Genomic DNA, 23,890 nt, shown 5'->3' on the forward strand with positions numbered 1-23,890 from the left:
CCCTATCTCTGTAACCTCCTCCAGCCCCTACACCCCCTCCCTATCTCTGTAACCCCCTCCAGCCCCCTACACCCCCTCCATATCTCTGTAACCTCCTCCAGCCCCCCTACACCCCCTCCCTATCTCTGTAACCTCCTCCAGCCCCTTCACCCCCTTCCTATCTCTGTAACCTCCTCCAGCCCCCTACACCCCCTCCCTATCTCTGTAACCTCCTCCAGCCCCTACACCCCCTCCCTATCTCTGTAACCTCCTCCAGCCCCCTACACCCCCTCCCTATCTCTGTAACCCCCTCCAGCCCCTACACCCCCTCCCTATCTCTGTAACCTCCTCCAACCCCTACGCCCCATCCCTATCTCTGTAACCCCCTCCAGCCCCCTACACCCCCTCCCTATCTCTGTAACCTCCTCCAGCCCCCTACACCCCCTCCCTATCTCTGTAACCTCCTCCAGCCCCCTACACCCCTCCCTATCTCTGTAACCTCCTCCAGCCCCTACACCCCCTCCCTATCTCTGTAACCCCCTCCAGCCCCCTACACCCCCTCCCTATCTCTGTAACCCCCTCCAGCCCCCTACACCCCCTCCCTATCTCTGTAACCCCCTCCAGCCCCCTACACCCCCTCCCTATCTCTGTAACCTCCTCCAGCCCCTACACCCCCTCCCTATCGCTGTAACCCCCTCCAGCCCCCCTACACCCCCTCCCTATCTCTGTAACCTCCTCCAGCCCCCTACACCCCCTCCCTATCTCTGTAACCTCCTCCAGCCCCTACACCCCCTCCCTATCTCTGTAACCCCCTCCAGCCCCTACACCCCCTCCCTATCTCTGTAACCCCCTCCAACCCCTACACCCCCTCCCTATCTCTGTAACCCCCTCCAACCCCTACACCCCCTCCCTATCTCTGTAACCCCCTACGATCCTCTGGGCTCCAATTCCGGCCTCTCGAGTATCCCCCCAATTCGATCGCTCCGCCATTGGCAGCCGTGCCTTCAGCGGCCGGGGGGGGGGGGGGGGGGGGGGTGATCCTAGGGTCTGGAATTTCTACCCTAAAACCCTCCACTTCTCTCTCTCTCCCTCTCCCTGCCTCTCTCTCTCTCTCTATCCCTCTGTCTGCCTCTCTCATAAGAACATAAGAAATAGGAGCAGGAGTAGGCCATCTCTGGGACCAGAGTGCTGGCAAATCGTGTAAAGAGGACTGTAGACAGGGCTTTAAACTAATTAGGGGGGGGGGGAGGGTGTGAGGGTAGGTGACATTACGGGGTCTAAAGTTAAGGAGAGTGTACATGTAAGGGAAGAGGCCGAGGATGTCCCAATAATAGAGGGAGTAGGGGGCTATCAAGTGTTTAGGAAGGATAGGCGGGAGGGAAAAGGGGGGGGGGCGTAGCTCTGCTGATTAAGGATAGCATCAGGGTGGTAGCAAGGGATGATATAGGAGCCAAGGAGCAGAACGTGGAATCGTTGTGGGTGGAGATTAGGAACAGCAAAGGGAGGAAGACGCTGGTGGGTGTCGTCTATAGGCCCCCGAATAATGATCTGGAGGTGGGGCGGGCTGTTAACGCGCAAATAAGTGCGGCGTGCAGGAATGGGACGGCCGTAGTTATGGGGGATTTCAATCTACATATTGATTGGTTGACCCATGTTGGACGTGGGGGGCTCGAGGAGGAGTTCTTGGAATGCTGCCGGGATAGTTTCCTTGAACAGTGTGTGTTGGAGCCGACGAGGGAGCGAGATATCTTGGATCTGGTGTTATGTAATGAGGCGGGTAGAATTAGGGACCTTGTGGTGAAGGAACCTCTTGGGGAGAGTGATCATTGTATGGTGGAGTTTCTGGTGCAGATGGAGGAGGAGAAAGTGGGTTCCCGGACACGCGTCCTTTGTTTGAACAGAGGGGAGTACGGTAGGATGAGAGAAGAATTGGCGAATGTGGACTGGGGGAGCGTGTTGGAGGGAGGGTCTGCTGAGGAGCAGTGGAGGATCTTTAAGGAGATCTTTCTTGGTGCTCAGCGGAAATTTATTCCGATGGTCAAAAAGGACCATAGGAGGAGAGGTAATAAGCCGTGGATAACAAAGGAGGTGAAGGAAAGTGTTAAATTAAAAGTGGAGGCGTTTAGAGTAGCTAAGAGTAGTGGGAGAGAAGAGGATTGGGAGAGGTTTAAATGTCAACAAAGATTGACAAAGAAGTTGATAAAGAAGGGTAGAAGAAACTATGAAGCTGGGCTAGCGCTTAATATAAAAAAGGATAGCAAGAGTTTTTATAAATATATAAAAAGGAAGAGGCTGGCTAGGGTGAACGTTGGTCCCTTAGAGGATGAGAGGGGGGACTTAGTGGTAGGGGATGGGGATATGGCTGAGGTCTTGAATAACTTTTTTGTTCGGTCTTCACGGAGGAGGACGTGAATAATTTGCCGGGTGTTAGAGATGGAAAGGTGGTAGGACTGGAGGGTCTCAATGACGTTATTCTTACTAGAGAGGCGGTGCTCGACAGACTGGAGGGGCTGATTGTGGACAAGTCCCCAGGACCGGATGGAATGCATCCGAGGGTCCTGAAAGAAATGGCGGAGGTGATAGTGGATGCCTTGGTGGTTATTTTCCAGACGCCGCTGGATTCCGGGGAAGTGCTGGAAGATTGGAAAACGGCTAATGTTACGCCGTTGTTTAAGAAGGGTGCCAGGCAAAAGGTGGGGAATTATAGGCCGGTTAGTTTAATGTCTGTTGTAGGTAAAATGTTAGAATCCGTCATCAAGGAGGAAATAGCGAGGCATCTTGAGGGGAACTGCTTGATAGAGCAGACGCAGCACGGTTTCCTTAAAGGGAAGTCGTGTCTGACAAATTTACTGGAGTTCTATGAGGATGTGTCTAGGGCGGTGGATAGAGGAGAGCCGGTGGATGTGGTCTTTCTTGATTTTCAGAAGGCGTTTGATAAGGTACCTCACAAGAGGTTATTGCAGAAGGTCAGGGGGCATGGAGTTGGGGGTAGGGTGTTAGCATGGATAGAGGATTGGTTGTCAAATAGGAGGCAGAGAGTGGGGGTTAATGGGTGCTATTCGGATTGGCGGTTGGTGACTAGTGGAGTGCCCCAGGGGTCGGTGCTGGGGCCTCAGCTATTTACCATTTATATAGATGATCTGGAGGAGGGAACCGAGTGTAGGGTGTCGAAATTTGCTGATGACACCAAAATTAGTGGAAAGGCAAATTGTGCGGAGGGTGGGGAGAGTCTACAGAAGGATCTAGATAGGCTGGGCAAATGGGCCAGGAAATGGCAAATGGAATTTAATGTTGGCAAGTGTGAGGTGGTCCACTTTGGTAGGAAGAATGGTAGGAAGGACTATTACTTACGTGGAGAAAAACTGCAGCAGGCGACCGTGCAGAGGGACCTCGGGGTCCTTGTGCATGAGTCGCAAAAACCCAGCTTGCAGGTGCAGCAGGTGGTCAGGAAGGCGAATGGGATGCTGGCCTTCATCGCGAGGGGGATTGAATATAAAAGTAGGGAGGTCTTGCTGCAGCTGTATAGGGCATTGGTGAGGCCGCAGCTGGAGTACTGTGTGCAGTTTTGGGCGCCGTACTTACGCAAGGATATTTTGGCCTTGGAGGGAGTGCAGAGGAGGTTTACTAGGCTGATGCCGGAGTTGAGCTATGAGGAGAGGCTGAATAAACTAGGCTTGTACTCGTTAGAGTTTAGAAGAATGAGGGGAGATCTCATTGAGACGTATAAGATGATGAATGGGATGGATAGGATAGAGGTGGAGAGACTCTTCCCGCTCAGAAAGGACAGTAGGACTAGGGGGCACAGCCTCAAGATAAAGGGGGGGTGGTTTAGAACGGAGTTGAGGAGGAACTTCTTCACTCAAAGGGTGGTGAATCTCTGGAATTCTCTGCCCGTTGAAGTGGTGGAGGCTACCTCGCTAAATATTTTTAAGACACGGGTTGATGGGTTTTTGATAAGAGAGGGGATTAAGGGTTATGGGGAGAGGGCGGGAATGTGGAACTGAGCCACGACAGATCAGCCATGATCTTATTGAATGGTGGGGCAGGCTCGAAGGGCTAGATGGCCTACTCCTGCTCCTATTTCTTATGTTCTTATCTAGCCCTTCGAGCCTGCCCCGCCATTCAATAAGATCATGGCTGATCTGTTGTGGCTCAGTTCCACATTCCCGCCCTCTCCCCATAACCCTTAATCCCCTCGCTTATCAAAAACCTATCAACCCTCTCTATCTATCTCTGTCTGCCCCTCTCTCTCTATCCCTCTGTTTGCCCCTCTCTCTCTATCCCTCTGTCTGCCCCTCTCTCTCTATCTCTGTCTGCCCCTCTCTCTCTATCCCTCTGTCTGCCCCTCTCTCTCTCTATCTCTGTCTGCCCCTCTCTCTATCTCTGTCTGCCCCTCTCTCTCTATCCCTCTGTCTGCCCCTCTCTCTCTCTATCTCTGTCTGCCCCTCTCTCTCTCTATCCCTCTGTCTGCCCCTCTCTCTCTCTCTATCCCTCTGTCTGCCCCCCTCTCTCTCTATCCCTCTGTCTGCCCCTCTCTCTCTATCCCTCTGTCTGCCCCCCTCTCTCTCTATCCCTCTGTCTGCCCCTCTCTCTCTCTATCCCTCTGTCTGCCCCTCTCTCTCTCTCTATCCCTCTGTCTGCCCCCTTCTCTCTCTATCCCTCTGTCTGCCCCTCTCTCTCTATCCCTCTGTCTGCCCCCCTCTCTCTATCCCTCTGTCTGCCCCTCTCTCTCTATCCCTCTGTCTGCCCCTCTCTCTATCTCTGTCTGCCCCTCTCTCTCTCTATCCCTCTGTCTGCCTCTCTCTCTCTATCCCTCTGTCTGCCCCTCTCTCTCTCTATCCCTCTGTCTGCCCCTCTCTCTCTCTATCCCTCTCTCTGCCCCTCTCTCTCTATCCCTCTCTCTGCCCCTCTCTCTATCTCTGTCTGCCCCTCTCTCTCTCTCTCTGTCTGCCCCTCTCTCTCTCTATCCCTCTGTCTGCCCCTCTCTCTCTCTATCCCTCTGTCTGCCCCTCTCTCTCTCTATCCCTCTGTCTGCCCCCCTCTCTCTCTATCCCTCTGTCTGTCCCTCTCTCTCTCTATCCCTCTGTCTGCCCCTCTCTCTCTCTATCCCTCTCTCTGCCCCTCTCTCTCTATCCCTCTCTCTGCCCCTCTCTCTCTCTCTGTCTGCCCCTCTCTCTCTCTATCCCTCTCTCTGCCTCTCTCTCTCTATCCCTCTGTCTTACAGACACTCCTGAGAAGCTGATCTCTCCGACCCAGTTTATGGTCGCCTGCTCCTGAATATCTGCTTGGAGTTAAATTCTGTCTGATTCTCCCCCCCCTCCGAGGAGAGGTTTCCTACAACACTGAAGATGCTGTTGATGTCTGGGGGAAGAGGCGGGGGGTGGGGTTGGGGGGGGTGGGGGTGCGATCTTTGGCGTTATTTATTTCTCACTGTCCAAATAATTTGTTGGACCAGTTGGGCGTGGAGCAGGAACAGAATGTTCCTGAAGTTCACAGTTAAAAATAACACCCAAACACTAAACCGTGCCATCACAGGTTGGGAAGTATCTCCGGATGCTCTGTGCCCAGGTCCCGCCCCCTCCCCCCTCACCGTTCAGCTTCTTTCAACAACACTAAACAAGCCTGTTGCTTTAAGGAAACCAGCTTTGCTTTCCCGATCCTTCCTTTCCGTGAGGTGTGGCGTCGCTGGGATACAGACAGACGCGCCCCCCAGTATCACCTGTCTTGAGAATCTAGAGCATTCTCAGCCATTGAGGAAGTGTCGAGGGTCATTGTGATGGTGCTGTGCCTTTAAGAAATGTATTGTAATGGTATTTCTCTGCAGAGTTTTTATCGGCACCATGTTGTCTGTAACCGGTGTCCTGTAATTGTTACTGAACCAATATCGTGTGTATTTTTAATCTGGGCCTAATGCAGTGTCCGGGGAGGGGCGGTTTCCTGATCGTTTTGGAATTGCTGACTGGAGAATGACTGACAGGTCAGATACTGCCCGGGAGACAAGTTTTCTCCCCACAAAAAAGTCCACGTTTTTAGTTCCATTTTTCTTAGATGCTGTTTGGATTTGAGACAGAAAGTCTCTTGTTTTCCCCTCTCTGAAGTTGCCTCGCAGTGAGTTGCTGGTGGAGGCAGACAGTGCCTCTGTCTCTCTCTCTCTCTTCCCAGAGAGTCTTTGGAAAATTCCAGGACTGGAGAGCTCACAGATTTAATCCAACATTCAAAAGACCAACTGGCGGCCGCAAAATCCAGCATGACGTGGCATACTCGCTGTCTGTGCCGACTTTAGAGTGGGGCTTGTGTTTATGGGATGTTGTTTGACTTGGAACAACAGAGGTAGCTAGCTGTTAAGGTTTATACTCTATCATGCTTGAATCTTTGCCAAGTCTTTTCATTACATTTTAACTGTGCTCTTAAATGAACAGGAAGGATGTGGAGGCTTTGGAGAGGGTGCAGAAGAGGTTTACCAGGATGTTGCCTGGATTAGAGGGTTTGAGCTATAAGGAGGTTGGATGTGCTGGTTTGGGTGCATTGGCCGTGCTAAATTCTCCCTCAGTGTAACCCGAACAGGAGTGTGGCAGCTAGGGGATTTTCACAGTAACTTCATTGCAGTGTTAATGTAAGCCTTACTTGTGACGCTGATAAATAAGCTTTAAACTGTCTGACAGTTGGGGACACGCACTTTAGTTTGGAAGTTGATTGATTCAGGCAGAGCATTCAACGAGGACCCCCCACCTGTCAGGGAAACTCACCCGTTGTTCTCCTTTAGCTGAAGGAAGGCTTGAATAACAAGTGGGAGTTCGTATTTCACAATGTACAGGTAACTCGACATGGCTGGAGAATGGAGAGAGACAGAGAGGATTTACAGACACTACACTCTGTAACATCGGCAAAGAGACATTCCAAAGCCTTCCCCATATCTCACTTCACTGGGACGGAGAGAATCCTCCCAACTACACACACAAATCTAACCGTGCGGCACAGTGGGTTAGTGCTGCTGCCTCACAGCGACAGGGACCCGGGTTCGATTCCCAGCTTGGGTCACTGTCTGTGTGGAGTCTGCACATTCTCCCCATGTCTGCATGGGTTTCCTCCAGTTTCCTCCCCCAGTCTGAAAGACGTGCTGGTTAGGGTGGATTGGCCGTGCTAAATGTGAGGGGTTACGGGATAGGGTGGAGAGGAGGAACTGGATAGGATGAGTCGGTACAGACTCAATGAACCGAATGGCCTCTTTCTGCACTGTTTGGATTCGATGGTTCTCACTCTGGGGAAGGGAGCGGTGCTGACCAGGTTCCTCACCATCGCTGCTGGACACGGGAGGCAGCTGAAAGTCAGCTACGTGGTGTCGAGTCACATGTAGGCCAGACCAGCAGACTGCCCACTCTCACACTTACACCCAGGTTCACACTCGCTCAACACAGGATTGACATCCAATGGTCTGGCTGTGTTCCACCATAGAACATTACAGCGCAGAACAGGCCCTTCGACCCACGATGTTGCGCCGACCATGTCCCACAGTCACCCCCAACCAGCCAATCAGCGCCCATTTCTCACTGGGTGCCATCATCTGGAATTTGGGGTTTGAAGGGGCTGAATGGCCTCCTCCCATTCCTGTGTAACAGGCTGGAGAGAGAGGGGCTGAATGGCCTCCTCCTGTTCCTGTGTAACAGGCTGGAGAGAGAGGGGCTGAATGGCCTCCTCCTGTTCCTGTGTAACAGGCTGGAGGGTGAGGGGCTGAATGGCCTCCTCCCATTCCTGTGTAACAGGTTGGGGAGAGAGGGGCTGAATGGCCTCCTCCTGTTCCTGTGTAACAGGCTGCAGAGAGAGGGGCTGAATGGCCTCCTCCTGTTCCTGTGTAACAGGCTGCAGAGAGAGGGGCTGAATGGCCTCCTCCTGTTCCTGTGTAACAGGCTGGAGGGTGAGGGGCTGAATGGCCTCCTGCACAGCGGAGGGACTCTGTGGTCCAGCAGCAGGAATGAAGGGACGTTCCATCTCCTCACCTCCGATGTTGTGCAATGAAATGATAACTGCAGCGATAATCTTCCCAGGCTGCCCAAAGGCTTTCTGGCCCAGTTGTTCATAGGCCCGGATACCTGCAGGAGAAGCAACAGAGGGTTCACCGGAGCGTCGGAACGTCACTATAATACCCTTCCAGTGGCCTCTGAACTTCCTCCCCAAAACACAACACAAATAACCGTGTCTGAACAACCCAAAACACAACACTGCTGACTGTGAGTCCAAACTGGGCAGGACCTGGATCCTGAACTTCCAAACTCACAGAGCACAATCAGTAAGGATCAGCAACAACACCTCCTCCACCATCATCCTCAACACCGGGGCCCCACACGGCTGTGTTCTCAGCCCCCTACTATACTCCTTATACACCTATCACTGTGCGGCCAAATTCCCCTCCAACTCGATCTTCAAGTTAGTTAAGAAAGCCCCACCAACACCTCTACTTTCTCAGAAGACTAAGGAAATTTGGCATGTCTGCTACGGACTCTCACCAACTTTTACAGATGCCCCATAGAAAGCATCCTTTCTGGTTGTATCACAGCTCGGTCTGGGCTCCTGCTCTGCCCAAGACCGCAAGGAACTACAAAAGGGTGGTGAATGTAGCCCCAATCCATCACACAAACCAGCCTCCCATCCACTGACTCCGTCTACACTTCCCGCTGCCTCGGGGAAAAGCAGCCGGTATAATTAAGGACCCCACACACCTCGGACATTCTCTCTTCCACCTTCTTCCATCAGGAAAAAGATACAAAAGTCTGAGGTCCCGTACCGACCGACTCAAGAACAGCTTCTTCCCTGCTGCTGTCAGACTTTTGAATGGACCTACCTCGCATTAAGCTGATCTTTCTCTACACCCTCGCTGTGACTGTAATGTTACATTCTGAACTCTCTCCTTTCCTTCTCTATGAACGGTATGCTTTGTCTGCGCAAGAAACAATACTTTTCACTGTATCCCAGTATGTGACAACAATAAATCAAATCGAAACATCTGTTGAATGACCCTGAGTGCGCACATAGCTACACTAACAACCAATAGCAAAGCCTGGAACGTGGCCCATTTATACTGGCTCAATGTCACAAACAAGGGGACCCACACACTGTGAACAAGAAGCTGATGCTGAATACAGTTAGTGTTACTCAAATGGGTATAAACCAAGAGAGGCGGATACTCAGCGAGACCTTGGAGTCCTCGTGTATCAGTCAGTGAAAGTAAGCGCGCAGGTACAGCAGGCAGTAAAGAAGGAAAATGGTATTTTGGCCTTCATAGCGAGAGGATTTGAGTACAGGGATAGGGATGTTTTACTGCAATTGTACAGAGCCTTGGTGAGGCCACACCTGGAGTATTGTGTACAGTTTTGGTCTCCTTATCTGAGGAAGGATGTCCTTGCTATAGAGGGAGCACAGCGAAGGTTTACCAGGCTGATTCCTGGGATGGCAGGTCTGTCATATGAGGAGAGACTGAGTGGGTTGGGATTATATTCACTGGAGTTTAGAAGAGTGAGAGGGGATCTGATAGAAACTTATAAAATTCTAACAGGGTTAGACAGGGTAGATTCAGAAAGAATGTTCCCGATGGTGGGGGGAGTCCAGAACTAGGGGTCAGAGTTTGAGGATAAGGGGGAAACCTTTTAGAACTGAGGTGAGGAGAAATTTCTTCACCCAGAGGGTGGGGAATGTGTGGAATTCACTCCCACAGAAAGTAGCTGAGGCCAAAACGTTGTGTGATTTCAGGAAGAAATTAGATATCGTTCTTGGGGTAAAGGGATCGAGGGATATGGGGATATGGTCGGGTCCTGGGGAGTGTTGAGAAACTGAGGGACCTCAGAAAACAAGTGCATTGTTTATTGAAAGCGGCATCACAGGTCGACAGTGCGGTGAAGAAAGCATTTAGCACACTGGCCTTCCTCAGTCAGGGCACTGAGTATCGGAGTTGGGTCATTATTGTCCAAGTCCTTGGTGAGGCCAAGCTTGGGGTACTGTGTACAGTTTTGGTCCCACTGTTATTGGAAAGACACTGATAAACTGGACAGAGTGCGGAGAAGATTTCCGAGGATGTGGCCAGGACCACTGGGGCCTGAGTTATAGCGAGAGGTTGGCCAGGCTGGGGCTTTATTCCTTGCAGTGTAGGAGAATGAGGGGTGACATTACTGAGGCGGATTAACTCACGAGGGACAGAGATAGGATGAACGCACAGAGTCTTTTTCCCAGGGAAGGGGAATGGAAAACTAGAGGGCAGTGGTTAAAGGTGAGAGGGGAAAGATTTCAAAGGGACACGAGGGGTGACCTCTTCACACAGAGGGTGGTGCGGATATGGAATGGGCTGCCAGAGAAAGTGGTTGAGGCAGGTTCAATAACAACATTTAAAAAGCATTTGGATAAGTACATGGATGGGAAAGGGTTAGAGGGGTACAGACCAAACACGGGGAATTGGGACTAGCTGGAGGGACAGCATGGATTGGAAGGGCCTGTTTCTGTGCAAATGCTGGGAACTGACTGCATTCAAACAAAAGCAAGTGATGTCTTGGCAACCACAAAACCATGTTGTAAAAACTCATCTGGTTCACTCAGGTCCCCTTCAGGATGAACGCACAGAGTCTTTTTCCCAGGGAGGTTACAGAGATAGGGAGGGGGTGTAGGGGGCTGGAGGGGGTTACAGAGATAGGGAGGGGGTGTAGGGGGCTGGAGGGGGTTACAGAGATAGGGAGGGGGTGTAGGGGGCTGGAGGGGGTTACAGAGATAGGGAGGGGGTGTAGGGGCTGGAGGAGGTTACAGAGATAGGGAGGGGGTGTAGGGGGCTGGAGGGGGTTACAGAGATAGGGAGGGGGTGTAGGGGGCTGGAGGGGGTTACAGAGATAGGGAGGGGGTGTAGGGGGCTGGAGGGGGTTACAGAGATAGGGAGGGGGTGTAGGGGGCTGGAGGAGGTTACAGAGATAGGGAAGGGGTGTAGGGGGCTGGAGGAGGTTACAGAGATAGGGAGGGGGTGTAGGGGGCTGGAGGGGGTTACAGAGATAGGGAGGGGGTGTAGGGGGCTGGAGGAGGTTACAGAGATAGGGAGGGGGTGTAGGGGCTGGAGGAGGTTACAGAGATAGGGAGGGGGTGTAGGGGCTGGAGGAGGTTACAGAGATAGGGAGGGGGTGTAGGGGACTGGAGGAGGTTACAGATCTAGGGAGGGGGTGTAGGGGCTGGAGGAGGTTACAGAGATAGGGAGGGGGTGTAGGGGGGCTGGAGGAGGTTACAGAGATAGGGAGGGGGTGGAGGAGGTTACAGAGATAGGGAGGGAGATGCTTACCTACGAATCCAGCTGACCGAAGGAGTAAGTGGATGGAATAGGCTGAGAGGAGAGCGATGGAGATCAGGAGTAATCTGGAAGAGGCCAACAGGTGAGTTACACCCTGATCACACTCTGAGCACCCACCCACCCAGCTGCAGCAACACCCACCCTTCCATCTCTATGTGGGGGTAGAGACATTGGAAATAGCTGGGGTTCAGAGATGTGGCCTGGTTCAGCCCAGTGTCCAGCTCATTGCCACACAGTGACCCCTCGCAGTTTGGAGAGGTGGAAGAGGTGTGGCGGGTTTGACAGTCCAGGGTTCGAGCCTCATCCCACAGACTGAACCCACAGGAAATGGACCCACCTCACCCCAGGGGGCAGGGAGAAAGCAGCTCCGAGTGACACTGTGGGAGGGTCAGTGCCGAGGGAGTGCCGCACTGTGGGAGGGTCGGTGCCGAGGGAGCGCCGCACTGTGGGAGGGTCGGTGCCGAGGGAGCGCCGCACTGTGGGAGGGTCGGTGCCGAGGGAGCGCCGCACTGTGGGAGGGTCAGTGCTGAGGGAGAGGGTCAGATCCCAGGGGACACCTTTGGAGGCAGAGTCCGGTGTGGGCGGTGCTGGGGGTTGGCGAGGTTGGTCTGGTCTCTTTAGCCACTCAGTGCCTTCCCTGTCTCTGCTTGTTGGGCTGTTGGAAGTGGACAGTGAGGATTGGCACCTGGTACTCAGTACCCTGGGCAGGATTCAGATGTTTGCAGGTTTGGATGGCTTCCAGTTGGTGAGGGAGCCAGGGCTGATGCAACATTCCGTGGCTGTTACACATTCCAGGAGGAGATTTGTCTACAGGCTTTCCAGAAAGCTGCCCGCTGTCCTCCCTCCCAGCGCTGCTGACTAACTGCACTTATAACCTGCTCACGGGCACAGCGATGCCACACGCAGTTAAACAGCTGACCAACCCTGTCTCCCGCCCCAGCCCGGCAGGAGGCTCGGCCTTCTGTTAGACATTACAGCGCATCTTCCAAAATACGTGGGAATAGATACAGACCAGTCAGCCCCAAACACCCAACTCCCTAACCCATCACCATCCCATTCCCCTGCTCACTCTCACCACTCAAACACACGGCCAGCATACTCACACAAACACCACAATGCCCGTGTTAGACATGGCGTACGCGAGGCCCAGAATCCCGCTGCCCATGATGGCGTTACTCAGATTGAAAACGGACATCCCGAAAGAGGTCTTGCCTTCGAACTGCAGAGAAAGAGGGTGCATCAGAAACAAGGACCGCTACTGTGTGTGTCTGTGTGTGTGTGTGTGTGTGTGTGTCTTAGACCAGCTTCCCCACAGACATTGGCAAACTAACACTCCCCCACCCCGTCGCACACCCCTAGGACAGGGACAACACGGGGTTAGATACAGAGTAAAGCTCCCTCTACACTGTCCCCCCCATCAAACACTCCCAGGACAGGTACAGCACGGGGTTAGATACAGAGTAAAGCTCCCTCTACACTGTCCCCCATCAAACACTCCCAGGACAGGTACAGCACGGGGTTAGATATGCTCCTTCAGCTCCTGTGTTGTAGGCTTGAGAGAGAGTGGGTTGAATGGCAACCTAGTCCACTGTAACAGGCTCGAGAGGGGCTGAATGGCCTCCTCCTGTTCAGTCTGCCAGGGCAGTGGGGTTGCTGTAGCACTGAGTGTGCAGTGAGTGGGTGGGTGACCCCTGGGGGAGTATCGGAGCAGATAGAGAGGGGAGGACACACAGAGAGCCAGACCCGGCCTCAGGGAGGGGAGAGGGAGCTCTGCCTTACATCAGTGAACTGGATGGCTTTGGTCTTGGAAGGGTGAGGCAGGAACTCGTCACATTCTGCTGCTGTCGATTCACTTGCTTCATAGCTGCAAAAACAGGAGAGAGAATTCTCTGGGTGAGTGAGGGAGGAACTCAGAGAGACCGAGAGATCAGATTCTCAATGGGGGAGCGCTTAGAGAGACAACACCAGCAAAATTACACCCACACCCCCCATATCCCACACCGTTTCCCGGGACGGTCGGTGCCTAGGGAGCGCCGCACTGTGGGAGGGTCAGTGCCGAGGGAGCGCCGCACTGTGGGAGGGTCGGTGCCGAGGGAGCGCCGCACTGTGGGAGGGTCAGTGCCGAGGGAGCGCCGCACTGTGGGAGGGTCAGTGCCGAGGGAGCGCCGCACTGTGGGAGGGTCAGTGCCGAGGGAGTGCCGCACTGTGGGAGGGTCAGTGCCGAGGGAGCGCCGCACTGTGGGAGGGTCGGTGCCGAGGGAGTGCCGCACTGTGGGAGGGTCGGTGCTGAGGGAGCGCCGCACTGTGGGAGGGTCGGTGCCGAGGGAGTGCCGCACTGTGGGAGGGTCAGTGCTGAGGGAGCGCCACACTGTGGGAGGGTCGGTGCCGAGGGAGCGCCGCACTGTGGGAGGGTCGGTGCTGAGGGAGTGCCACACTGTGGGAGGGTCAGTGCCGAGGGAGCGCCGCACTGTGGGAGGGTCAGTGCTGAGGGAGCGCCACACTGTGGGAGGGTGGTGCTGAGGGAAGTGTACTGTTTGTATGAGGGTGTCAGGGAGAGCAGTGGAAGTTAATGGTTTATTCAAATACAAGGTTAAAGTGTGATTAGCGATTGATAACCTGAACTGACCTCTGGCAAATGTTCAATCAACTCTGTGAGAAATAAACAGCCCTCTGCTCTCTGCCAAGGTCTGAACAAGTATTTATAAACTGATAGGCATCAAATTCGCCCTTATATCGCTGCCAATGTCTAACTGCAGCCAGCTGCTGACAAACATACCATTCGGCTCAACTACTCCCAGTGTTTCTCCCCCTGACATTCTCCCCCCACTCCCCCCCCGTGGGAGCGAGTCCCACATTCTCCCCCCACTCCCCCCGTGGGAGCGAGTCCCACATTCTCCCCCACCCCCCCCCCCGTGGGAGCGAGTCCCACATTCTCCCCCACTCCCCCCGTGGGAGCGAGTCCCACATTCTCCCCCACTCCCCCCCCGTGGGAGCGAGTCCCACATTCTATCCAAGTGTGGGTCTAACCAAGGGATAGGGAGACTGGAACTGTGCACAGTGCTCCCAGTGTGGGTCTAACCGAGGGATAGGGAGACTGGAACTGTGCACGGTGCTCCCAGTGTGGGTCTAACTGAGGGATATGGAGACTGGAACTGTGCACGGTGCTCCCAGTGTGGGTCTAACCGAGGGATAGGGAGACTGGAACTGTGCACGGTGCTCCCAGTGTGGGTCTAACCGAGGGATAGGGAGACTGGAACTGTGCACGGTGCTCCCAGTGTGGGTCTAACCGAGGGATAGGGAGACTGGAACTGTGCACGGTGCTCCCAGTGTGGGTCTAACCGAGGGATAGGGAGACTGGAACTGTGCACGGTGCTCCCAGTGTGGGTCTAACTGAGGGATACGGAGACCGGAACTGTGCACGGTGCTCCCAGTGTGGGTCTAACCGAGGGATACGGAGACCGGAACTGTGCACGGTGCTCCCAGTGTGGGTCTAACCGAGGGACAGGGAGACTGGAACTGTGCACGGTGCTCCCAGTGTGGGTCTAACTGAGGGATACGGAGACCGGAACTGTGCACGGTGCTCCCAGTGTGGGTCTAACTGAGGGATACGGAGACCGGAACTGTGCACGGTGCTCCCAGTGTGGGTCTAACCGAGGGGATTTGGGGAGGATTCGAGTGGATGTGTTGGAGGAAGCTCAGAGTGTCGCTCACTCTCACCCTTCATTCAGCATCATCTTCTCCACGGTCAGTTCACTCAGGTTGCTTCCGTTCCGCAGCATTCTCTCCTCCTCGGAAATGGCCAGTTTCTCCATCTCCATCTTCTTCGCCTGCCTGAAGTCCGGACACAAGTGGGGGATCCACGGGAGAATCTAGCAGCACCTTTCCTGACTCTGGGCGATGATTTCCTGCAGCCTGGGAGGGCAGTGAAGAGAGGAAATGGTAAAAGCCTCAGTGGAAAGCTCCCAGTTCTTCATCCTCCCCCTGACTCCCTCCCCTGTGACAGGAGACACCCACACTTCACCCCGACATCAAACAACATCTCCACCCACTGACAGAACCTCCCAAACACTCAGCAGCCTCTGGGCAGGCCCTGTTTGGAGAATTGAGAGCAGTTTTGGGCCCCGTATCTAAGGAAGGATCTGCCGGCCTTGGAAAGGGTCCAGAGGAGGTTCACAAGAATGATCCCTGGAATGAAGAGCTTGTCGTGTGAGGAACGGGTTGAGGATTCTGGGTCTGTACTCGTTGGAGTTTAGAAGGATGAGGGGGAGATCTTATTGAAACTTACAGGATACTGCGAGACCCTGGAAAGAGTGGACATGGGGAAGATGTTCCCATTAGTCGGAGAGACTAGAACCCAAGGGCGCAGCCTCAGAGTGAAGGGACACCCTTTAGAACTCAGATGAGGAGGAATTTCTTCAGCCAGAGAGTGGGTGAACTGTGGCATTCATTGCCACAGAGGAGGCCGGGTCATTGTGTTTAAAACAGAGATAGACAGGTTCTTGATTGGTAAGGGGATCGAGGGTTACGGGGAACAAGCAGGAGAATGGGGATGAGAAACTTATCAGCCATGATTGAGTGGCAGAGTGGACTCGATGGGCCGAATGGCCTAATTCTGCTTCTATATCTCATGGAACCAGGGAAATTTGACAAATTCGACGTGGAGTTGGTGGAGGGGCAGGAAGTCGAGGGCGGTTCCGGACTGGAACACAGCCCAGTAGGATTGGCCACAATGGGCTCTTGCTGTGCTGTGGTTTATGTGAATAATTTAGATTCAAATGAGTCGGGCTGCAGCCGATACGAAAATCAGAACGGTGATAAATGATGAAGAGGACGTTCCTTAGACTACCGGGGAAAATCACACTGCAGGAACCCAACACCTCGACTTTCTCAGAAGACTAAGGAAATTGATCACTCTTCCCGAGTGGATCCTTAACTCTACAGTCATCGAGCAAACCCTGTTCATTGTACAATCCCAAACTCAGAACGGCCAGCTCTCCAGCTGGTTCCACAACATATTGGGGATTCCCTTGTGTCTATTCACACTGTTAACTCATGAATGGTGTTCCATCAGAGGTGTCGATAGAAGGAGAGGCAGAATCTTTATCCCAAGGTAAAAATGTCAATTCTAGGGGACATAAGCGTAAGGTATAAGGGGGAAGGCTTAAAGGGAATGGGAGGGGGAAGTCTTCTCTGCATTCAAGGTGGAGTGTGCTGCCAAGAGGTGGCTAAGCCGTGGCTTACAAGGAGAATTACAGATCGTATCAGATTCGAGGAAGAAACATACAAATTGGCAAGAAAAAGCACTAGACCCAAGGATTGGGAGCAGTTTAAAATTCAGCAAGAGGGTCAAGGGATTGATTAAAAAGGGGAAATAGAGGATGGAAGGAAGCTAGCGGGGAACAGAAAAACTGGTGCAAAAGTTTCACAGGGAAAGAGAAAAGATTGACAAAAACTAATGTCAGTCAGGAACGGGAATTCCTAAAACGGATATCGATCCCTTCGTATCAGAGACGGGGGGAATTCCTAACGGGGAACAAAGAAACGGTGAGGAACTAAACTTGTACTTTACTTCTGATGACACAGAGGAAGACATGAAGCGTGTCCCAGGAGTGCTGAGAGAAACTGAGTGAGGAGCTGAAGGAAATCGGCGTTAGCAGAGAAATGGTTTTGGGGAAATTGATGGGATTGAAGGGGGATAAATCTCCAGGTCCTGATATTCTTCATCCCAGAGTACTGAAGGAAGTGGTCCTGGAAATAGGAGATCCATTGGTGGTTATTTTCCAAAATTCTTTGGACTCTGGATTGGCTCCGACAGATTGAAGGGGAGTTAATGTAAGCCCACTGTTCAAAAAGGGAAGGAGAGAGAAAACAGGGAACTACAGACCAGTGAGACTAACGTCACTACTGGGGAAGTTTCTAGAGTCCCTTCTCAAGGATTTCAGAACTGGGTATTTGGAAGGCAGTGGGATAATCAGACAAAGTCAGCACGGATTTACAAAAGGGAAATCACGCTTGACAAATCCATTGGAATTCTTTGAGGATGTAACTAGCAGAGTTGATCAAGGAGAACCAGTAGGTGTGGTTTATTTAGACTTTCAGGCAGCTTTCAACAAGGCCTGACGTAACAGACCACGATGTAAAGCACAGGGGATTACGGGTGATGTCTTGAGATGGAGAGAAAGCTGGTTAGCAGATAGGAAGCAAAGAGTTGGCATCAATGGGTCTTTTTCTGATTGGTGACTAGTGGGGTTCATAGAAACCCAACAGTACAGAAAGAGGCCATTCGTCCCATCGAGTCTGCACCGACCACAATCCCACCCAGGCCCTACCCCCATATCCCTACATATTTTATCCACTAATCCTCTAACCTATGCATCTAGGGTCAAGTTAGCATGGCCAATCAACCTAACCCACACATCTTTGGACTGTGGGAGGAAACCGGAGCACCCGGAGGAAACCCACACAGACACGTGCAGAATGTGCAAACTCCACACAGACAGTGACCCGAGCCGAGAATCGAACCCGGGTCCCTGGAGCTGTGAGGCAGCAGTGCTAACCCACTGTGCTATTGTCCCATTGGGTTCCGCAGGGATCTGTGCTGGGACCCCAACTGTTCACATTATATATTAATGATTTGGAAGAGGAAACTGAATGTATTATCTCCAAATTTGCAGTTGATACAAAGTTGGGTGGGAGGGTGAGCTGTGAGGAGGATACAGAGATGTTTCAGTGTGATTTGGACAGGTTGAGTGTGTGGGTATCTGCATGGCAGATGCAGTATAATGTGGATAAATGTGAGGTTATCCACTTTGGGAGCAATAATAGGAAGACAGATTATTATTTGGTGTAAATTGAGAGAGGCGGATACTCAGCGAGACCTTGGAGTCCTCGTGTATCAGTCGGTGAAAGTAAGCGTGCAGGTACAGCAGGCAGTAAAGAAGGAAAATGGTATTTTAGCCTTCATAGTGAGAGAATTTGAGTACAGGGATAGGGATGTTTTACTGTAATTGTACAGGGTGTCGGTGAGGCCACACCTGGAGTATTGTGTACAGTTTTGGTCTCCTTATCTGAGGAAGGATGTCCTTGCTATAGAGGGAGCACAGCGAAGGTTTACCAGGCTGATTCCTGGGATGGCAGGTCTGTCATATGAGGAGAGACTGAGTGGGTTAGGATTATATTCACTGGAGTTTAGAAGAGTGAGAGGGGATCTGATAGAAACTTATAAAATTCTAACAGGGTTAGACAGGGTAGATTCAGAAAGAATGTTCCCGATGGTGGGGGGAGTCCAGAACTAGGGGTCAGAGTTTGAGGATAAGGGGTAAACCTTTTAGAACTGAGGTGAGGAGAAATTTCTTCACCCAGAGGGTGGGGAATGTGTGGAATTCACTCCCACAGAAAGTAGTTGAGGCCAAAACGTTGTGTGATTTCAGGAAGAAATTAGATATCGCTCTTGGGGCTAAAGGGATCGAGAGATATGGGGGGGGGGATCAGGATATTGAATTTGATGATCAGCCATGATCAAAATGAATGGGGGAGCAGCTCGAAGGGCTGAATGGCCTCCTCCTGTTTCTAGTTTCTATGGATGTCTCTCTTCCTCTGCGTCTCTCTCTCTCTCTCTCTACTCCTTTAAGCCTCTCCTTCAAACTGATCTCTTTCCCAGCTGTCCCTCAGTACCTCCTGTAGGGTTTCAGGGTTCGATAGCTGCTTTGACCTCTGGGAGGAACTGGCAGCTTTTGCGGATGCTTCAGGCGCTATCTCAGTGTAGGCTGCTGTTCTTTGATGGTTGCATGATCCACTGTGTGATTGAGTCAGAGAGACACAGATCACCGGGGGTGTGGCTGCAGTTAGCACAGAGTTACAAACCACACAAACTATCCCAGAGAGACAGACAGAGAGAGAGAGAGACAGAGGGAGAGACAGAGAGAGAGAGAGAGACAGAGAGAGACACAGAGAGAGAGAGACAGAGAGAGACAGAGAGAGAGAGAGAGACACAGAGGGAGAGACAGAGAGAGAGAGAGAGACACAGAGGGAGAGACAGAGAGGGACAGAGAGAGAGATAGAGAGAGAGAGAGAGACAGAGAGAGAGAGACAGAAAGACAGAGAGAGAGACAGAGAGACAGACAGACACACAGAGAAAGAGAGACAAAGAGAGAGACAGACAGAGAGAGCAAGAGACAGACAGAGGGAGAGAAACACAGAGATAGAGAGACAGACAGAGACAGAGAGACCAAGACACAGAGAGAGACAACAAGAGAGAGAGACAGATACAGAGTAAAGTTCCCTCGACACTGTCCCCCATCAAACACTCCCAGGACAGGTACAGCACGGGGTCACATACAGAGTAAAGCTCCCTCTACACTGTCCCCCCATCAAACACTCCCAGGACAGATACAGCACGGGGTTAGATACAGAGTAAAGCTCCCTCTACACTGTCCCCCCATCAAACACTCCCAGGACAGGTACAGCACGGGGTCACATACAGAGTAAAGCTCCCTCTACACTGTCCCCCCATCAAACACTCCCAGGACAGGTACAGCACGGGGTTAGATACAGAGTAAAGCTCCCTCTACACTGTCCTCCATCAAACACTCCCAGGACAGGTACAGCACGGGGTCACATACAGAGTAAAGCTCCCTCTACACTGTCCCCCCATCAAACACTCCCAGGACAGGTACAGCACGGGGTTAGATACAGAGTAAAGCTCCCTCTACACTGTCCCCATCAAACACTCCCAGGACAGGTACAGCACGGGGTTAGATACAGAGTAAAGCTCTCTCTACACTGTCCCCATCAAACACTCCCAGGACAGGTACAGCACGGGGTTAGATACAGAGTAAAGCTCCCTCTACACTGTCCCCCCCATCAAACACTCCCAGGACAGGTACAGCACGGGGTTAGATACAGAGTAAAGCTCCCTCTACACTGTCCCCCCCATCAAACACTCCCAGGACAGGTACAGTACGGGGTTAGATACAGAGTAAAGCTCCCTCTACACTGTCCCCCCATCAAACACTCCCAGGACAGGTACAGCACGGGGTTAGATACAGAGTAAAGCTCCCTCTACACTGTCCCCCATCAAACACTCCCAGGACAGGTACAGCACGGGGTTAGATACAGAGTAAAGCTCCCTCTACACTGTCCCCCCATCAAACACTCCCAGGACAGGTACAGCACGGGGTTAGATACAGAGTAAAGCTCCCTCTACACTGTCCCCATCAAACACTCCCAGGACAGGTACAGCACGGGGTTAGATACAGAGTAAAGCTCCCTCTACACTGTCCCCCCATCAAACACTCCCAGGACAGGTACAGTACGGGGTTAGATACAGAGTAAAGCTCCCTCTACACTGTCCCCCCATCAAACACTCCCAGGACAGGTACAGCACGGGGTTAGATACGTTACGTTGTCCTGTGGAATTTAGGTTGCTGGTTGAGTAACAGGACTGGAGGGTAACAGAGGCTTTGTTACTCGGTGTGGGTTGTGTGGACACAGCAGACACTGCCGGTGTTGGGATTTCTTAATTCTAACTTTGCTCGCTTGGAGAGTTTGTGTGTCTGCTCTGGAATGAGAGAACAACCTCACCTCACCCCTCCCCAACGCCCCCCACCCCCAATTCCACATCCCGACAGGCGCTGGACTCCACACGAAGATGGCCATTATGGTCAATGTGGTTCCGAGCTCTCTCCCATCAGGCAGCCTCAGCGGATAGTTCAATACGCCATGCAGGAGAAATAACAGGTTGTCCTGTTCCATATCTCCACCCCGTTCCAAACCAGCCTCAGGGCTCACCACCAACCCATCCCCCCCCACCCCCCCAATCCCACCCCCACCACCCCCACCCCCCGCCCACTGTCAGAGCTGGAGAGAGAAAGACATTCTCCCCAATCGCCACTCGCTCAGCACCGACCCTCCCACAGTGCAGCACTCTGATCACAGACCCGTCCCCACCAGTACTGTACCCCAGTGTTATACAGCGACAGACCCGTCCCCACCAATACTGTACCCCAGTGTTATACAGTGACAGACCCGTCCCCACCAGTACTGTACCCCAGTGTTATACAGCGACAGACCCGTCCCCACCAGTACTGTACCCCAGTGTTATACAGTGACAGACCCGTCCCCACTAGTACTGTACCCCAGTGTTATACAGAGACAGACCCGTCCCCACCAGTACTGTACCCCAGTGTTATACAGCGACAGACCCGTCCCCACCAGTACTGTACCCCAGTGTTATACAGTGACAGACCCGTCCCCACCAGTACTGTACCCCAGTGTTATACAGAGACAGACCCGTCCCCACTAGTACTGTACCCCAGTGTTATACAGCGACAGACCCGTCCCCACCAGTACTGTACCCCAGTGTTATACAGCGACAGACCTGTCCCCACCAGTACTGTACCCCAGTGTTATACAGCGACAGACCCGTCCCCACCAGTACTGTACCCCAGTGTTATACAGCGACAGACCCGTCCCCACCAGTACTGTACCCCAGTGTTATACAGTGACAGACCCGTCCCCACCAGTACTGTACCCAGTGTTATAGTGACAGATCCGTCCCCACCAGTACTGTACCCCAGTGTTATACAGCGACAGACCCGTCCCCACCAGTACTGTACCCCAGTGTTATACAGCGACAGACCTGTCCCCACCAGTACTGTACCCCAGTGTTATACAGCGACAGACCCGTCCCCACCAGTACTGTACCCCAGTGTTATACAGCGACAGACCCGTCCCCACCAGTACTGTACCCCAGTGTTATACAGCGACAGACCCGTCCCCACCAGTACTGTACCCCAGTGTTATACAGCGACAGACCCGTCCCCACCAGTACTGTACCCAGTGTTATACACCGACAGACCCGTCCCCACCAGTACTGTACCCCAGTGTTATACAGCGACAGACCCGTCCCCACCAGTACTGTACCCCAGTGTTACACAGCGACAGACCCGTCCCCACCAGTACTGTACCCCAGTGTTATACAGCGACAGACCCGTCCCCACCAGTACTGTACCCCAGTGTTATACAGCGACAGACCCGTCCCCACCAGTACTGTACCCCAGTGTTATATAGCGACAGACCTGTCCCCACCAGTACTGTACCCCAGTGTTATACAGTGACAGACCCGTCCCCACCAGTACTGTACCCCAGTGTTATACAGCGACAGACCCGTCCCCACCAGTACTGTACCCCAGTGTTATACAGCGACAGACCCGTCCCCACCAGTACTGTACCCCAGTGTTATACAGCGACAGACCCGTCCCCACCAGTACTGTACCCCAGTGTTATACAGCGACAGACCCGTCCCCACCAGTACTGTACCCCAGTGTTATACAGCGACAGACCCGTCCCCACCAGTACTGTACCCCAGTGTTATACAGTGACAGACCCGTCCCCACCAGTACTGTACCCCAGTGTTATACAGTGACAGACCCGTCCCCACCAGTACTGTACCCCAGTGTTATACAGCGACAGACCCGTCCCCACCAGTACTGTACCCCAGTGTTATACAGCGACAGACCCGTCCCCACCAATACTGTACCCCAGTGTTATACAGCGACAGACCCGTCCCCACCAGTACTGCACCCCAGTGTTATACAGCGACAGACCCGTCCCCACCAGTACTGTACCCCAGTGTTATACAGCGACAGACCCGTCCCCACCAGTACTGTACCCCAGTGTTATACAGCGACAGACCCGTCCCCACCAGTACTGTACCCCAGTGTTATACAGCGACAGACCCGTCCCCACCAGTACTGTACCCCAGTGTTATACAGCGACAGACCCGTCCCCACCAGTACTGTACCCCAGTGTTATACAGTGACAGACCCGTCCCCACCAGTACTGTACCCCAGTGTTATACAGTGACAGACCCGTCCCCACCAGTACTGTACCCCAGTGATATACAGTGACAGACCCGTCCCCACCAGTACTGTACCCCAGTGTTATACAGTGACAGACCCGTCCCCACCAGTACTGTACCCCAGTGTTATACAAAGACAGACCCGTCCCCACCAGTACTGTACCCCAGTGTTATACAGCGACAGACCTGTCCCCACCAGTACTGCACCCCAGTGTTATACAGCGACAGACCCGTCCCCACCAGTACTGTACCCCAGTGTTATACAGCGAGTCCCCACCAGTACTGTACCCCAGTGTTATACAGTGACAGACCCGTCCCCACCAGTACTGTACCCCAGTGTTATACAGCGACAGACCCGTCCCCACCAGTACTGTACCCCAGTGTTATACAGTGACAGACCCGTCCCCACCAGTACTGTACCCCAGTGTTATACAGCAACAGACCCGACCCCACCAGTACTGTACCCCAGTGTTATACAGCAACAGACCCGACCCCACCAGTACTGTACCCCAGTGTTATACAGCAACAGACCCGACCCCACCAGTACTGTACCCCTGTGTTATACAGCGACAGACCCGTCCCCACCAGTACTGTACCCCAGTGTTATACAGCAACAGACCCGACCCCACCAGTACTGTACCCCTGTGTTATACAGCGACAGACCCGTCCCCACCAGTACTGTACCCCAGTGTTATACAGCGACAGACCCGTCCCCACCAGTACTGTACCCCAGTGTTATACAG

At 53.0% G+C, this 23,890-nt stretch overlaps 1 protein-coding gene across 2 annotated transcripts in view; it reads right to left on the reverse strand.

Annotated features, from left to right (window-relative positions):
• Positions 1-23,890, reverse strand: part of LOC145339435 (sodium-coupled neutral amino acid transporter 3-like) — a 49,505-nt gene that overhangs the window by 15,367 nt on the left and 10,248 nt on the right. For both annotated transcript variants that reach the window (XM_080183903.1, XM_080183904.1), the window contains exons 2-7: positions 15,005-15,199; positions 13,067-13,151; positions 12,391-12,506; positions 11,279-11,352; positions 7,974-8,066; positions 6,726-6,807 (exon numbers count right to left, since the gene is read on the reverse strand). In XM_080183903.1, the coding sequence (XP_080040029.1) occupies positions 6,726-6,807; positions 7,974-8,066; positions 11,279-11,352; positions 12,391-12,506; positions 13,067-13,151; positions 15,005-15,105 (551 nt within the window). In that variant the 5' untranslated portion in view covers positions 15,106-15,199. The remainder of the gene's footprint in view (positions 1-6,725; positions 6,808-7,973; positions 8,067-11,278; positions 11,353-12,390; positions 12,507-13,066; positions 13,152-15,004; positions 15,200-23,890) is intronic.

Source organism: Carcharhinus amblyrhynchos, unplaced genomic scaffold, assembly GCF_965287045.1.
Source record: "Carcharhinus amblyrhynchos unplaced genomic scaffold, sCarAmb.v2.hapA scaffold_462, whole genome shotgun sequence".
Classification (NCBI taxonomy): Eukaryota; Metazoa; Chordata; class Chondrichthyes; order Carcharhiniformes; family Carcharhinidae; genus Carcharhinus; species Carcharhinus amblyrhynchos.